General features: G+C 41.0%; 1 protein-coding gene across 2 annotated transcripts; it reads left to right on the plus strand.

Annotated features, from left to right (window-relative positions):
• The first annotated feature begins 1,382 nt into the window (after window positions 1-1,382).
• On the plus strand, window positions 1,383-6,274 carry ADCYAP1 (adenylate cyclase activating polypeptide 1). Of its 2 annotated transcripts, none has more exons than XM_039838682.1 (5): window positions 1,383-1,557; window positions 1,880-1,990; window positions 4,130-4,261; window positions 4,720-4,818; window positions 5,893-6,274. In XM_039838682.1, the coding sequence occupies exons 2-5, from the start codon at window positions 1,881-1,883 to the stop codon at window positions 6,080-6,082; spliced, it is 531 nt and encodes a 176-aa protein (XP_039694616.1). In that variant the 5' UTR covers window positions 1,383-1,557; window position 1,880; the 3' UTR covers window positions 6,083-6,274. The 2 variants fall into 2 exon arrangements, with proteins under 2 accessions (XP_039694616.1, XP_039694610.1); XM_039838676.1 differs by having other exon boundaries at window positions 1,383-1,543.
• The last annotated feature ends 11,256 nt before the right edge of the window (window positions 6,275-17,530 follow it).

Consider the following 17,530-nt stretch of genomic DNA (forward strand, 5'->3'; position numbering starts at 1 on the left):
TCAGATCAGTAAGAGACATAGAAAGAGTGAGGGTGTCCAAATAGGCCATCCAGAGTACCAAAATCCAGGACTAGCGGGAGACACAGAATGCTCTTTATTAAAATCTAGACAGGTTGGACCATTCTCAGCTTTAAAGGCATTTGTGAACACTCAATCTGACAGTGGGGTGACTTGGGTAATGAATTGCCACATTAATGGCACCACTGCCAAATCCTCAGATTTAGAAGCTCTGGTGAAAAATTGAATCAGGAGCAATTTTCAATATTCGTATCATCTGCGACCAAACAGGTTCAGCACTCAGAGTCTGGACAGCTCCACAGGCCACACTCTGGACGCAGCTTTAACCGTAATCAATCTACTCATAGCCAGACTGTCAACGACAGCCAGACTCATTAGCAATTTACCGAAAATCTTCCAAGACTTCCCTTTAAAAACAAAACGATTTCCACATTTAATTGTCTATCTGAAAGAACATACGCAAGATATTAGGAGATCTAAATTAAATTTATTAATAGGAGAGCTTGACGGTGCTTAATTCCAGAGATCAGAACTCTGATTACTGGGGCTAGATGAAAAGTAAAGAGAAATAGTAAGGACATAGTTAAAAACATGACCTTTATGATGCTCAAAATTCTATAAATTCTTTACTGACTTTGAGAAATGGGTAAAACTGTAAACCATCAAAATAATTGGACTTCTTAAAAATTGGATTGTATGAGTGAAAGGTGTTTATGAGAAGTGGATGACTCCAGATCTTATCATCCAACAGGACAGCACAGAATAGTTAATATGTTCCTTGAGGGACTAGAATGCTGACGTCTTTTTCTGATACCCGATCATTACGTGACTGAAAAAAAAAAAAGGAAGTCATTTCATGAATAAAAATCGGAGCGCAACAGTGCAACAAAATATTCTGTACTTAAAGGCCACAGGCAGATAGATAGTGGCAAAGAAATCTCTTCTAAAACCATGTTCTGATAGATTTCTGCTAACTGAACATATAAATAGGAGCAGAGGGCCGGTCACCTCTGTAATCACTGGCAACAGCAGAAGAAGCCGCAGCTCAGACACAACGAGAGGAAACTCAGAGAAGAGAAGGCGCTGCCGACTCTCGCAGCTGCCTGACCTGGCGGCTCCCACAGACTCCGGCTGCCCCTTGGCCCTCTCTCTTTCCTTCCCTTTCTTCCTCAACTATTCCTTTTTTCCTTAATCATTTACTTCTTTCTCCCGGTGGACCTAGGCCACTTTGTCCTCCACCCCCACTTTAGCTCGTTGCCTCCTCTTTCTTCCTTCTTCTACATCTGTCTCCTCGCCCCCTTTTCTCAGTGTCACGCTCCCTCCTAGTTCTGTGCGTCTACAAACTTTTGAACAGAATCCTGTCCTCAGCAAACAAGTCCTCCAGCTCCTCCTGCTCGTTCCTGCGGCTTCTCCTCAGATACTAACGCCAGATGGTGATGTCTCTTGGGTTGTGACTCCAGCGCAGAAACTTGGAGGAGCCCTTTGCCCGCCGTCCTACTTGGCAGCAAACCCTCTCCTAGCGGCGGTAAGAGTTGAATGGTAAGGGGGGAAAATCTTCCCACACCAAACTGCTCACTTAACTGCTGATTCTTTCGCTGGCATGAGGGTACGAGTTAGCTTTCCTTCTCACCAGGTCTGGCGAGTTATTGGGTGCTGGGTATATACATACATATTTTTTCTAACTACGTATAGTGAGAGGGAAATGGCAGGGTGCGCGCAGTCTGTCACTAAGCCGTATTCAACACCGGGAGCCACGGCTTTGCTCCATCCCTCCCCCAGCTCCTAGAGTTTCTTGGGGGTGGAGAGTGGAAGGACAGGGGCGTTCTGACAGCTGTGTGTCCTCTTTTCCTGTCCTGCACAGAATGACCATGTGTAGCGGAGCAAGACTAGCCCTGCTGGTCTATGGGATAATAATGCACAGCAGCGTCTACTGCTCACCTCCCGCCGCTGGACTCCGGTTTCCTGGGGTCAGGTAGGTACTGGCCGCCTGGGTTGAATTGAAGCTGGGGCTTCTTTTCCTCCTTCTCATGGTCGCCCTCCTGCATTTCCTCAGTCTCGGTTACGACCCCATGCGCCCCTGAGTGCCGCAGCCAGCCTGAGTTGGGCTGCAAGTCCCTGGCTCCAGCTCAGCTCGAGGGCCGGGCAGGCTCCACTTCGGCTCGGCGCCCCTCTCTCAGCCCACTGCAGTCTAGGGGCCCGGGTGGATCGAGCGCGCTTCAGAGCGCTGGAGAAACCTACCCTCCTCCAGCCCCGCCCGCAGGAGGGGGGCAGGGCAGGGCAGGGCAGGGCAGGGCCGGGAGGTTGACATCTTTTCCCGATTCTCGGCTGGAGTTAGAACTTCCGCTCCCAGAGTCAGGTTGCTGGGTTGAGCGTGATGCTCCCAGGGACTTTGCTTTGTTACATCTTGTTCCGGACTATCGCGGAGGGGTTTCTCTCACCTCAGTCAGAATTCTTTCCCCTCTAAGAGCTTTCTCTCAAGTGATACATTTTGCAACTACATTTTGAGTCTCTGGCTGTCTTGGGGAGGGGGAGTGTTGGCTGAGTATGATTGAGGAAAGCGATTTGAGAGAAGAGAAAAACAAGAATGAGTCTGAGAGGGAGGGGGAGAAACGGTTGCAACGGATGCAAGGAAGGAGGAAGAGAAAGCAAGCAGGCAGGCAGGACTAGGACAGCCGCGGCCACCCTAGGTGGAATAACCTTGGCTTTTTTCTTAATCCTGGTTTCGAATCGGTAGAGTTCCCTGCCTCAGCCCCAGAGTCCCCAGCGGGTCAGCGGGAAATTGGAAGCTGGCTTTGCAACGCTGAGTCCGCGCGCCGCGGTGTACCCGGCTCCTGACAGCAAGAAGCGCGAGTTTCGCCTGCAAAGCTGCTTCTCCGAGCGATGCCCAAGAACACGCCTTCGGGGCCGCTGATCATTGATTTGGCCCAAGAGATGCGTTCTGGCTTCAGTATTAGGACGCCAGCAACTGAGTACAGGGCAGGGATGGAAGAAGCCAGAAAGACCCACGGACTCTGGGAAGCCGGGACAGGGCAGAGGCGCGTCGCCTGGAAAAGGCTGGGTGCGGGGTGGGTGGAGGGATTGCCTGCCTTGCCCTAACCTTTCCAGGGATGGAGGAAAGGAGAGCTCTCTAACCCTTCCTAGAGGGCGCGACTTGCCCCGGCTGCTTTGCGAGTCTCTCCAACGGCCCAAAGCAAGGAGTTTCTGTTTTAACCCATCTCTCCCGTCCTGTATCTAGTATAGAGTCGATAGGCAAGGGCGACTGCGAGGCCGCTGCACTCCTGCTGGCTCTGCCCCCTGTTGACCCTTTTCCTGATCCCCGGGGTCTCGTTATCCCGCCATCGCTAACGGATTAGCGGGAATTATTTCTGTACTGGATTTAAAAGCCCTATTTCACCCTCAGCTATTTTCAAAGTCCTGTGTGCCTGGCCCTTTCCCCAGACAAGAGACAACGGAGGGCGCGGACAAGCCACAGAATGAGCCGCTGCCGAACGACTAAGTTTAGGGGCATCTATTATTCATGTTCCTGCCAGATTCTCTCCTGCCCAAAATAGAAGCCGGAGGTTCTCTGTGACCTACATCTGCTGGAAAGGGCTCCCCTGGGCTCGGAGACTGGGTGGGGGTGGCTGCCAGAGTTGGCTGCCGCACACACGATCCAACCACCCTATCTGTTTCACTCCTGGCCTCCTCCATCGGGTCTTGGGGTTGGCCACCGCCCAACGGCCTTTCTCGTCCCCGCCCATTGCTGTTTGTGCGGGTAGGCTGAGGCGCCAGGCCGAGAGGAGAGGTTCTTTTCCGCAGCCAGGTGTGCGTGGTCGGCGGAGACGCTTCGGCTTCCTAGTGCCGGTTGAAGCTGCGGCCCTGCTGGGCGACCAGTCACCCGCTAGAGGAGGGGTGGGAGAGCCGGCTGCCTCGCGGGTTGGGAATTTCATTTGGGTGTAGTTTCCTTCTCCTTACCTCTACCTCCCACCCCTGTCCCGGAAGAAGAGGCTGTTCTTCACTGGGGTGCCTTTAGGAAGAAGGAAAATCAGTACGAGCCCATTTCTTTGGGTCCTCGCAGAGCCAGGGAGGTACTAGTACTGACCATTCCTTCTGCCTCCGGCTACTCCTGCAGGCCGGAGGACGAAGCCTACGACGAGGACGGAAACCCGCTGCAGGACTTCTATGATTCTGATCCGCCCGGCGTAGGGAGCCCCGCCTCCGCGCTGCGCGACGCCTATGCGCTCTACTACCCGGTGGAGACGAGGTACTAACTGCTGGGTCTCCAAGCGGCCCCGGGAGTGAGGTGGTGGGACAGACAAGGTGGTGGCCCACCCAGTAGGTTCTTTTTTCATAAGGGCTATCAAGGCTCTTTCCTCCCTGGCTGGTTCCCACGACAGCAAGCTAGTAGCGGACCGGTCTGTACGGACAGGAAGGCAGCGCGGTGACCGAAAGGTCCGTGGTCAGGGAGTGGCAGTGAGTGCCCGTCCCGGCCGGGTGGGACACCCAGACTCCACACCTGCCACCCCGGAGTTGCAGGAGGAAGTTCCGTTCCTGGCAGTCACTCACGGAAACATCCCAAGAGAGTTATTCGCGAGTTCTGGGTCTCAGGGGGTTTCCTGTCAGCCTGCTGGAGCGCAGAGAGGCGAGCATGCCCGGCGGAGGGCCTGGGGAGGCCCCTTTGGGACAAACAGTGACCCTGGGCGCGCTTTGCCTCCTCATTAGAGATGTCGCCCACGCGATCCTTAACAAGGCCTACCGCAAATTGCTGGACCAGCTGTCCGCCAGGAAATACCTGCAGACGCTCGTGGCCAAGGGCATGGGGTAAGAGTTCGCGAAAGAGTTAACCCGCGCGTGATGCCGTGCGCGCGCCGGGGTGGGTGTTGGTGCTGAGCGCGCGGAGCATGCGGTGCGGCTTTTACGTCCGTGCGTGCACGTGGGGCCGAGGGTGCCCCGGGGGTCTACGCGGCCAGCTCCTGGCCGCGGGTGCAGGCTCCTGGCCGCGGGTGCAGACTCCGGGGCGCATCTGAAGTTTGGCAAGAGCTTGGAATCCGGGAGAGGAAGAGAGAGGGAAGGAAAACGGGGCGTGTGATCTATTTTGCATAAGAAAAAGAAACCAAACAAACCGCTCTGTCATCCAAAACCTTCAAGCTTCGCGGGATGGTTTGCTATAATTTCCTCTAAGCTTGATTTAAACAAAAACAAGAACAAAAACATTTCTTTTACTGTAAATTTAAATTGAAACCAATAAATCCTCAAATTTGGACATTAGGGAAACAGTTTCTGCTTGTGCCAGACGAACCCAAAGCACAGCTTGCGTGGAGCATCTCTCAGTAGAAGGCAACATTTTAATAAAGCCCATGGGAATATAGATTACATTTTCCGCAATGAATAATTCATACGATGAAAAATATTGCTTACAGCCTGTCGACTTGTATTATTATCACGTTTTTCAACTTAGCGTGCAGAAGGAGAGTGCTTCGCGTCTGGCTAGGAATTGCGGGGATCGATGTAAACTCCATAGCTGCAGCATTTAGGGTTCTTTGGTTATTTTTCTGTGCAAGTGGGGGATGAGAGGAACAGTTAGGATAATTCAGCGCAAACGCACGAGTGAAGACAGATTAGGCTTAAATCGCTCTCCCTTGGCCTAGACCTCATCCCCGGCCTCTTCCATAAGGATTTAGTGCCAGGAAATCCTCGATGGGGAGGGAGGAGTGAGGGGTTTTCGTCGCCTCCCTCCCTCCAGCTCTCACTGGCAGAGGAAGGCAGTGCGGTGGGCACTGAGGGCCCCTGCCCTCTCTGCAGGCTTCCACGTGGGGTGAGGTCCGCTTGGCCCCTGCAGCTGTTGAATCTGTGTCTTCCGCCCCACCACCCTCTTCCCAACCCCTTTCCTTGTAGTGGGAACCTAGGCGACGGCGGGGAGGACGACTCGGAGCCGCTCTCCAAGCGCCATTCAGACGGAATCTTCACGGACAGCTACAGCCGCTACCGGAAACAAATGGCTGTCAAGAAATACTTGGCGGCGGTCCTAGGGAAAAGGTATAAACAAAGGGTTAAAAACAAAGGACGCCGAATAGCGTATTTGTAGCGAGTTAGTTACCAGCTACCCTGTGTATACAACTCTGACACAATGAAAAGTCATTTTCCCAACTAACTGAACAGTCATCGCTCATGTGTTCTATCCAAACGTGTATTTATGTATGAAGTAAAGCCATTAAATGAATATTTTGATAATAATATTGTTTTTCTTTTTACAAAGCACTAGAGAATGCACAGATATACTTTGTGGGCCAATTATTGATATATATTATAAATATATATATTTAAGAATATATATAAGTATAATAGAGAGCAGTTCATATAAAGTGTGCACAAGGATTGAAAATTTCCCTGAGCTGTTTATGTTTTTATATAAAATAAATAGAAAAATAGACAATCATTGTTTTGAATATTACTCCTATTTTTGTAAACAAGAATTAAAAGGATAGTATTTTTATCCACAACAGGCCTGAAGATATTAATACTGACCATTTGCTACTGTACATAAACAATGATTCCCTGCTCCAGGGAGATTTCAAGGTAATGGTTTGGGAGAATTGCTGTAGGACATTCTTTCCCAGTGAGTCTCTGGGGCAGGCTCCTTCAATCCCAGCCCAACTCAAGAAGGCACTGTCCCCCTCGTTGGGTGACAATTCTAATACTTCTGCTTTATTTGATTCTACTTTTATGTGTATTTGTCTCTCTTCTGACTCTCAGCCCAGAAGGAAATTCTCCTGATATAACAACAGCTCGATCTAAATTGTGCTTCTCCCTGGAATTCACACCACTCCCTGGGGGAAGAGTTGGGAGACTCTACAGAGAAGGGAGACTTGGATAGAAAGCTCCCTTTTCTGTACTTCTCGGAAACCAAACATCCCAAGATTAGGGCAGTTGGAACAAAGTGAAAGGAATACAGGTATATTGGAAGAGGCAGAGCATAGGCAGTAGGAGGAGAACCCTGGAGAGGGGCTAGTTTGGGGCTTCCCCAGATCTGGGGTCCTGGGGGTAAGCCAAGTCCCCACTTTAGGCCCCCAGCCTGACCGACTTTGGGTGCTGGGTCTTGGAAATGGAAGCAAAGTACAATGTGTTTTTCTCCAGTGCTGTCCATGCTTCTCATCTTGTGATGGCCAGGATCCTCCCCTTTGAACCCTGCTCTGTAGAAGCCACCCTTTTCTTTTGTGGTTTTTCTGAAGATCCCTCCTTGCCACCCTTTTGCACTGTTTAAGTACTGTTTACCATTTTTCATTCACTTCTCTTAAACTTGTTAATGCGTCTTCCTTTTTTTGTTGTTGTTGTTTGATGCAAGAACTTGTAAAGTTTAGGAACCCCTGTGTAGTTACTACTAAGTAATTATGAACTAAATATGAACCTTTGTTTCTTGTTTATTGAGTTTGTAGGTAAAATGTATTTTTCTACATTATGGCTTATTGCTTAGTAAAATTTATTTCATAAAACCAACCTTTGTCACATTAGAATGTGTAGTGTTCACATGTTGCTCAGTTTTACTAACTGATAAATCACTTAAACCTCATCTTGATATGTATGAGTACTATCTTATATTTGTGGTCAAGAGTAAGGTAAGCAAGCTCCAAAAGATCCTGAGAATCTCTCTTTGTATCCTTTCTTGGTTACAGAAAGCATGTGTGTCTGTTTCCTTTCAATTCCTTGAAATACAAGTAATCTTTATAAACAAAAGAACCTTCGCCCAGCAACCAGATCAAGCAACAATAGGCAAACCAGCCAAACTTCCAAATTTCAGGCACAAATTCTTTTGGGGGAAAAAAAAGAACAAGAAAAGATTAAACATTAGCTTGTAAAGTTTAAACGACCTTTCTTTTTCCTTTACGGATTTGATCAGTATGAAGTCATAAATCAAAGAAAACAGAATTGGATTTGCATTCCCAGGCGGGATGGATGCTGCCAGGAGATCACATTGCAAACAGAGAAAACACAGAGGTATTCGATCTATGCCTGAGTCCTGTGTACGGGATCAATCTTTCTTTAATTCTGCAGTCTCCTCAGGCAATGTGACGTGGGACACAGTTTGCAGCTTTAGTGCCTTTCTTCGCCTTTTAAATCGCCACGAATCACAGATGGCTATTTAGTGGCCCTACAATGCTGCAACACATCGGCTTGCATTTTAGTCTTAATTATTTGTTTCTTGGATAATGGGCAGAGTTTTCTGTATTTGTGTCAGCTGTTAGTGGTGAAATAGGACTCTAGTTAACCTTTTATTTATGAAATCTAATTTAGTGTTCCCGTGGCTAGTTGCAAGCATTTACAGTGATCACCCAGTTTAATCTTTTGTATACTTTTTAGAAATGCCAAGAGCCTTACTAACCTGGAGCAGATTTATGATATAGTGATAATTTAGGTAGATGTTAGTCTTGAAGCTCTTATTTTGTGTGCAACTGATTATAAAAACATCTTAACCAAGTATTATTACACACATGATATCTATAACTAGGACTTTGATAACTGTTATATAAAGTGTGTAAAATTTGTATGAATAAATTTTTGTAAACAATGCAACTTCGTCTAATGTTTGGAGAAAAAAGACAAGGAAATAACTAAAAATCTCTTAAAGTATTATATTTTCTTTAGCAACCTTAAGAATTTTCACGTCTGGAATATATCTCTATCCAAGCATCCATGTATTTTCATAAATGTACTTTAATATCTGCTTGATGGGTTACTGATTTAACCAAAAATTTAAAGTAGCTACTTAGAGATGCCTGAGAAGATACTAAGCTCATAAATAGGCACGGGTGTTGGAACATTGATAGGACTCACAATTTAGATGAATTTTTATCCCTTAGTGTGTATATACATTGTTCAATATTCAGAAAGTTACTATCTCGTGGTGGGACAGAGGACCTGGGTATTAGTTACATTTCTAAAATATCAATCTAACATTATCCTTTTACAAGTAACTGAAGACTAAACTGGTCTCAATAAAATGCTGTATAAAAATGATTTAAACAATCAGTTTTGGAGGTTTTAAAATATGTTTAGAGATCTAAAGACAACTATCCCTGATTAAAGTGCTTTGGGTAAAAGGAAAAAGAACACAAGTAAGCAAAGAGTTAAATAAATAACTTTAAAAGAAAATGTTCTTTGAAGCCTAGGACAAAATATGAAAAGTCATTTGTGAATTATTTGTTTTATTAATTCATATTAACAAACTTTAAAGCAAAGCCTTCATATGAAATTTCCATACATTTCTTAGTTGTGTTTATTTTTGATGCCCTTTGATGATTTCTGGGTTAAAAAAATGTTGTGTTGAAAGTCACTTATAACAAGTCATATACTATTTTAAATTGCCAGGTTTTAATCTTAGAATTAATGAAGCCTATTAATAAATCAATAAATATGACACAATAGTACTAAAGGACCTGCAAAGATTAAAAGATTAGGAAGGATTTATAAACTATCTTCAGAACTTAGCTCAGTATTTAAGGCCCAGAATCATATAGGTAGGGGCTTATGATCTAGAGATCCCATTTATAGTAAATTAAAAAAAATGAATACAGTACCATTCATATTTACATTGAATTTTATTGAATAAGGAGCTTTTTTTTTTCATCTTTAAACACCCACTCCCCTTTGTAGAGAGAGTATGCATAGATATAGATATAGATATAGATATAGTGTGCTAGTGTGGTAAATGGAAAAATGAAGAGAGATAAAGATAATTTTCTTGATTGTGGCTAATGACTTGTCTGGAAAGTAGAAATAAACCCCAGACTTGGCTGATGTCAAGTAAAGTTTATGTATATAGCAACTTGCTATTTTGTTATGTGGGCTAACTCAAATGAATGTTTTTCTTTGAAAGATGATATATTTAGGTATCCAAGAAGTTATAATATGTGCCCTATTGCTGTCAGGGCTGAGAACACATTGATTTCATACAATATATATTTCTTGAAAACCTGAAATCAGCGAAGTACAATGATTGAGAGAGCTTAACTAACACCTGGGAGTTAAGGTAGTGCTTTTCCAAAGAATATTTTTCTGCAACAGAATCACCTGGGAGACTTGTTAATAATGCAGTTTACAGGGCTCCACCAGAGCATTTTAAGCACAAAACTCTAGATTAACAGGCACTAAAGTTTGAGACACCTAGATTTAGAATTTGGTGACATGTAGGCACATATGTGTGCTGGGACTGGTTTTTTGTTTTTGTTTTTTATATTACATAAGCAACATGTCATGCTACTTGCACACAGTAATAAATACACCAATACACCAAAACCAATAAGCACTATTCTCCTGGGTTGGACATTAGGTTCTTTGACAATTGCAATGCTTCCTTTAGGTTACTAAGACCATAGTTAGCATCCTTTTACTTATACATTCTGGTTGAATCTCTGTTAAAAAAGCTTCTGGAAAGAAAGCAGTCCTGTAAGTAGGGTTCAAAAAATTCAATCATATCTTTAAGAGATTAATGAAATAAGAACTGTGCAACTAACTGGCAGTAATTCTGCAGATCCAGAAGTCCACTTCCAATTGCATTATATCCAAATTTGGCTTGAGCGTGTCCCCCCAGCTGTTTACAAGATGATTTCAGTTGGTGCCCCACTATGACCTCAAACTGAACCCTCTTTACAAGATTGGGAAACTTGATCAAGTCTGAGCTCTTCTGTTTCATTGTAACCCTTCTTTGAAGAAGGGAGATGTCCACTTCTCCTGCTGCTGCTCATGACCTTACTGCTGGCTTCCTACATTGGTTTGAAACTGGTCAGCCTGCCCTTGGTCATTCTTCTTTGAACCAGGGGGTTTTAGCTCCTTATCATATCCCTCTCAGCGGATGTTCCAGTTGGCCTCCACTGTCCCAGGGTTCAAAGTTTTTCATACTCTGGACCTGCTTTGTAGCTAGTCTCACCTCCCAACTCTTTCCCAATATAGATCCTCCTTCTTCTGTCCTTTCTCTACTTGTCCAATCTAAATATTTTGTAAGGTTCAACTGAAGCCCTCCTTTTCTAGGGGTCTTCCTCAGACTCTCAGAGTAACCACATCTTCATTCCTTTATCATCATCTTCACTCTCTTTTCCTGTAGAAAAGAGTACAGCGACCCCGTATGGAGACCCTTACTCTCTGTAGCGCTACATGTGATTAATTCCATGCTGCTCTGCTCTGTTCCTTAACTATGAAAGCACATGGTTCATCTCCCCAGCTAGATAGCCTCCTGAAGGGTATAGATGATGCATACTTTAATGTCCCACACACTTCAGGGAACATAATAAATATCTCTTTTGAGTGATTGAAATAACCAAAGAACTTGGAGAATTCACTACGATATTTCCTCCTTTATTCTGATAGGACAGCTACAAAGCATATATAGGAAGTAAAATTAACTTATTAATTAGATATTCATCATAGATCAATCTAGATCTCCCTCCAGGAAAAGTTGCATAGAAAAGAATGCCAATATAATAAGGTGTGTTTCTGCTGTAAAATAAAATGAACTTTAAATTCGCATATAGGCAAAGGCTGCAGCAGATTTGAGCCAGTAGGCCTTTATTTTTTTCATTATGATAAAGGATTATATTTTCGAACTGAAGAGAATTCACCTTATGCCTTAAGGTAGTAATACCTTTTTCTAGAATAAAGGAAAAGGGATTTCTTGAGATGCAGACTGGGAATTAGACTGCCCTCAAAGTGATAATTTACAGAGCAGTTATCTGCAGCTGCCAAAGAAACTTCTCCCATCAACAGAAATGTAATTTGAAACATGAGTTCATAGACAGGAAAAAGGACATAATGAAAAATATTTTTTAACAACAGTGGAACATTATAGTAGATGATATCATCTGTTCTGTTTATTTTCTTCTTAGCTATATCTTTGCTATATATTACAGAATCCTAATTCAGGAAGGAATGTTACCTATAAACCTAAAAGAAGGTAGCATGTTGTGTATCTGTACATATTTCCCTTCTCTTGTTTAAATATCCTGGTTTTGGCTCTTGACCACATGTATCTTATGCAGAACATGGGTTTTATGGGACACTAACTTTACTTCTAGATATAGCTAATCAGGATAATTGCAAATGCCTGACAGGTTCAGGCTTGACATGTGATCCATTTATGATAGTGGGATTAGAGAAGATATTTTTTTCTTTTTCTGGAAGCTTCTGGGAAAGTTCTTTCTTTCCTTCTGAATGGTGTGATATATAATGTAACACACCAGATAAGAAGCCAGCCTCACAGTGGAACTGACTCCATAAACGAAAGGGTCACCAAGAAGGAACATGTCTTTAACAACATCAGCAAGCCCTTGAGTCAAACAAATCCTGAAGCCCGAACTACTGTCTGACTTTCCTGTTAAATAAGCCAATAAATCCCCTTCATTGCTTCAGCCAGTTTCTGTGTTTGTGGTTTGTAATATTGGTTAGGATCTGTGTTGCAAGTAATGGAAAACCCAACTCAAACTGGTTATGTATCTTTTCTTCAGAACACGGAGGAGAATGTTAGGACTGATCTGCAGAGTTTCCAGCGCAAAGGGAGTGTTACAAGTTCCAGCGTCCAATGTTCCAAAGGCCACATCCTCTGCTAAAATTTTACTTTAATGTTTTAGTATTTAAATATTACGAAACGTCTAGAAGTGAACCCTATAACTGTTTTTAACTATAGTAAGAAATATCCTTTGAGGAGCCCTGTCTTTTGCCATCAACTATGCTGTTCTTTGAACCATTGGTGGCTTAAAATTGCTCTGCTCTGAATTTTTTTTTTTAATTTTGCCCTTCTCTACACAGATGGAACTCGTGATAAAACTCAATAGAGAGGCACACTGGAAGACAGTTTGCTTGTTGCTTACTGAACTAAACATCATCTTACCATATGATCCAGCAATCAGGATCCTTGGACTTTATTCGAAGGAGTTGAAAACTTATGTTCACACAAAAACCTGAACACCGATGTTTAGAGGAGCTTTATTCATAATTGCCAAAACTTGGGAGCAACCAAGATGTCCTTCAGTAGGTAAATGGATATATAAACTGTGATACATCAAGACAATGAAATATTATTCAGTTTTAAAAAGAAATAGTTATTAAGCCATGAAAACTCATGAAGGACACTTAAATGCATATTGCTAGCCAAACTATAAAAGCTACATACTATATTACTCCAATTATATGATATTCTAGAAAAGGCAAAACTAGGCAGACAGTGAAAAGATCAGTGGTTGGCAGGGGCGGGGAATGAAGAGGGAGAAGGGGAGAGTTGAATAGACAGAGCACAGGGGAACTTAGGGCAGTTGAATACTCTATATGTTATAATAATAGGGATATTATTATACTTTTGTTCAAGCCCATATACAGTTGACCCTTGAAAAACACAGGTTTGAACTGTGTGGGTCTACTTATATGTGGAATTTTTTATTTTATTTTTTTGATAAATGAAGTTGGCCCTTTGTATAGGCAAGAATAGCATTTGTGGGGTTAACCAACCTCTACCTCAAAATGGTATTTCACAACCTTGGATTCCCAACCAAGAATCGAGGATTGAAAATACTGTTTTTGTTGTTTTTGTTTGTTTCCTTTCCCAGTTTCTGTCCTTCTAACTTTGCTTGTTTTTTTTCACTTCAGGTTCCCATTTCAATTTCTTGCTATCTGTATTTCCTCTAAAATTTTATTGAAATTTCTTTGTATTCAATTGTTCCATACTTTTTAAAGCCACATAGGATGGAGATATCCTATGGTATCTCTCTTTTTCTTAAAATTTTCAATTAGGGTTGACACTCAATATTATATTAGTTTCAGGAGTACAGCATAGTGGTTAGACATTTATATAATTTATGAAGTGATCCCCCTGATAAGTCTAGTACTCACTTGGCACCATACATAATTATTACAACATTATTGACTATATTCTCTATGCTGTACTTTATATCCCCATGACTATTTTGTAACTACCAATTTGTACTTCTTAATTCCTTCCCCTTTTTCACCCAGCCCCTGAATCCCTCTCCCATCTAGCAACTAAAAGTTTGTTCTCTGTATCTATGAATCTGTTTCTGTTTTCTTTATTTTGTTCTTTAGATTCCACATATAAGTGAAATCATATGATATTTGTCTTTCTCTGACTTATTTCACTTAGAATAATACCCTCTAGGTCTATTCATGTTGTCACAAATGGTAAGATTTCATTCTTTTTTATGGTTGAGTAATATTCCATTGTATATATCTACAACTTCTTTATCCGGTTGTCTATTCATGAGCACTTAGGTTGCTTCTATATCTTGGCTGTTATAAATAATGCTGCAATGAACATAGTGCATATGTCTTTTTGATTTAGTGTTTTGGATTTATTCAGATAAATACTTAGAAGTGGAATTGCTGGGCAACAGATGGTTCTATTTTTAATTTTTTGAGAAACCTCCACACTTTTCCATAGTGGTTGCACAAATTGCAATCCCACCAACAGTGCATGAGAATTTTCTTTTCTCCACATCCTCACCAACACTTATTTGTTGATTTCTTGATGACAGCCATTCTGACAGGTGTAAGGTGGAATCTCATTGCAGTTTTAATTTGCATTTCTCTGATAATTGAGCACCTTTTCATATATCTATTGGCCATCTGTATGTCCTCTTTGGAGAAATGTCTATTCAGGTCTTTTGCTCATTTTTTGATTGGACTGCTTTTTTTTGGTGTTGAGTTGTATGAGTTCTTTATATATTTTGGATACTACCCCTTTATTGAATGTATCATTGGCAAATATCTTCTCCCATTCAGTAGGTCATCTTTTTGTTGATGGTGTCCTTCACTGTGCAAAAAACTTTTGTTTGATGTAGTCCCATTTGTTTATTTTTTCTTTTGTTTCCCTTGCCCAAGGCGACATGTCAGAAAAATATTACTGATATGAACAGTGTCAGAGTTTACTACCTATGTTTTCTTCTAGGAGTTTTATGGTTTTGAGTTTTACATTTAAGTCTTCAATCCATTTTGAGTTTATTTTTGTTTATGGTATAAGAAGGTGATCCAGTTTCATTTTATTTTTATGTGTATCTGTCCAGTTTTCCCAACACCATTTGTTGATTAGATTGTCTTTACCCCATTGTATATTTTTGCCTCCTTTGTCATAGATTAGTTGACTATATAGGTGTAGATTAATTTTTGAAGTCTTTTGTTCCATTGATATATGTGTCTGTTTTTATGCTAGTACCATGCTGTCTTAATTACTATAGCCTTGTAGTATAGTTTGATACCTGGTAGCATACCTCCAACTTTGTTCTTCTTTCTCAAGATTGCTGTGACTATGTGGGGTCTTTAGTGGTTCCATATAAATTTTAAGATTATTTTTTCTAGTTCTATGAAAAATGCCATTGGTATTTTGGTAGGGATTGCATTTACTCTATAGATTGATTTGATGGAGATTTAACAATGTTAATTCTTCCTAATTATGAGCATGATATATGCTTCCATTTCTTCGTAACTTCTTTAATTTCTTTCTTCAATGTCTTACATTTTTCCAAGTACAGATCTTTTAACTCTTTGGTTAAACTTATTCCTAGGTTTTTTTTTTTTTTTAATGCAATTGTAAATGGGATTGTTTTCTTAATTTCTCTTTCTGATAACTCATTATTGGATATAAAAATGAAAATGATTTCTGAATAATAATTCTGTGTCCTCCTACTTCACTGAATTCATTGATCGATTTTAGTATTTTCTGATGAAATCTTAATGGGTTCTCTTTTTATATCGTTACATGTCATCTGCAAATAACGACAGTTTTTCTTTTTCCTTTCTGATTTGTATGCCTTTATTTCTTTTACTTGTCTGATTGCTGTGGCTAGGATTTCCAATATTATGTTGAATAAAAGTGGTGAAAGTGGACATCTTTGTCTTCTTCCTGATCTTAAGGAAAATTCTTTTAGCTTTTCCCCATTGAATATGATGTGGGTTTGCATTATATTGCCTTTATTATGATGAGGTATGTTCCCTCTATACTCACTTTGTTGAGGATTTTTATCATAAATGGATGCTGAATTTTGTCAAATGCTCTTTTTGTATCTACCGATATGATCATATGATTTTTGTCCTTCATTTTGTTTATGTAGTGTATCAATTAATTGATCTACAGATATTGAACCAACTTTGCTTCCTAGGAATAAATCCCACTTGATCATGGTGTATGATCTTTTTAATATATTGCTGAATTTGATTTGCTAATATTTTGTTGAGGATTTTTGCATCTATGTTCATCAGGGATATAGGCCCATAATTTATTTTTTTTGTAATGTCTTTGTCTGGTTTAAAATCAGGGTAATAGTGGCCTTATAAAACAAGGTTGGGAGACTTCAAAATTTTTGAAATTTTTTGAAATAGTTGGAGAAGGATAGGTATTAATTCTTCTTTGAACATTTGCTGAAATTCACCTGTGAAGCCATTTGGTCCAGGACTTTTGTTTGTTAGGAGTTGTTTGATTACTGAATTGATTTTGTTAGTAGTGATCAATCTGTTAAGGTTTTCTATTTCTTCTTGATTCAGTGTTGGAAGATTGTTTTTAGGAATTTATCCATTTCTTCCAGATTGTCCAATTTGTTGGCATATAATTGTTCATAGTATTTTCTTATAATTCTTTGTATTCTGTGGTTTCAGTTGTCACTTCTGATTTCATTTATTTGAGTCCTCTCTCTTTTTTTTAAAAGAATCTGATTAAAAGTTTATCGATTTTGTTTATCTTTTAAAAATCAGCTCTTGATTTCATTGATCTTTTGTAATTTTTTAGAATCTATTTTGTTTACTTCCACCATGATTTTTATTATTTCCTTCCTTCTACTCACTTTGGCCTTGTTTGCTGTTTTTTTTCTAGCTCCTTTAAGAACAAAGTTAGATTGTCTCTTTGATATTTTTCTTGTTTCTTGAGGTAGGCCTGTATTGCTGTGAATTTCCTTCTTAGGACCGCTTTCGCTGTATCCCATAGATTTTAGGTCATTGTGTTTTCATTGTCTTAAGATACCTTTTGATTTCTTTCTTGATCTTATTGTTAACCCATTCATTGTTTAGTAGCATGTTATTTTGCCTCCATAGGTTTGTGTGTTTTTCAGTTTTTTTTTTCTTGTAATCGATTTCTACTTTTATACTTTTGTGGTCAGAGAAGACACTTGATGTGATTTAAATATTCTTAAATTTACTGAGACTTGTTTTGTGGAATAACATGTGGTCTATCTTAGAAAATGTGTCATGTGCATTTGAGAAGAATATGTATTCTGCTGCTTTGGGTGAAATGCTCTAAAAATACCAATAAAATCCATCTGGTCTAATGTATCATTTAAAGCCACTGTTTTTTGTTATTTTCTGTCTGGAATATCTGTCCATTGATATCACTGGAGTGTTAAAGTCCCTTACTATGACTGTATTGCTGTCAATTTCTCTCTTTACATTGGTTAATATTTGTATTATGTATTTAGATGCTTCTATGTTGGGCACATAAATGTTTACAAGGGTTATATTCTCTTGCTGGATTGATCTCTTTAGTATTATGTAATGT

The sequence above is a fragment of the Pteropus medius genome, unplaced genomic scaffold (assembly GCF_902729225.1).
Source record: "Pteropus medius unplaced genomic scaffold, Ma_sr-lr_union100, whole genome shotgun sequence".
Taxonomy (NCBI): Eukaryota; Metazoa; Chordata; class Mammalia; order Chiroptera; family Pteropodidae; genus Pteropus; species Pteropus medius.

Coding starts and splice junctions, on each gene's coding strand:
- ADCYAP1 (XM_039838682.1), top strand. CDS start 1,881: ATGACCATGTGTAGCGGAGCAAGACTAGCCCTGCTGGTCTATGGGATA. Junction 1,991..4,129: donor CTCCGGTTTCCTGGGGTCAG/GTAGGTACTGGC, acceptor CTACTCCTGCAG/GCCGGAGGACGAAGCCTACG. Junction 4,819..5,892: donor CTCGTGGCCAAGGGCATGGG/GTAAGAGTTCGC, acceptor CTTTCCTTGTAG/TGGGAACCTAGGCGACGGCG.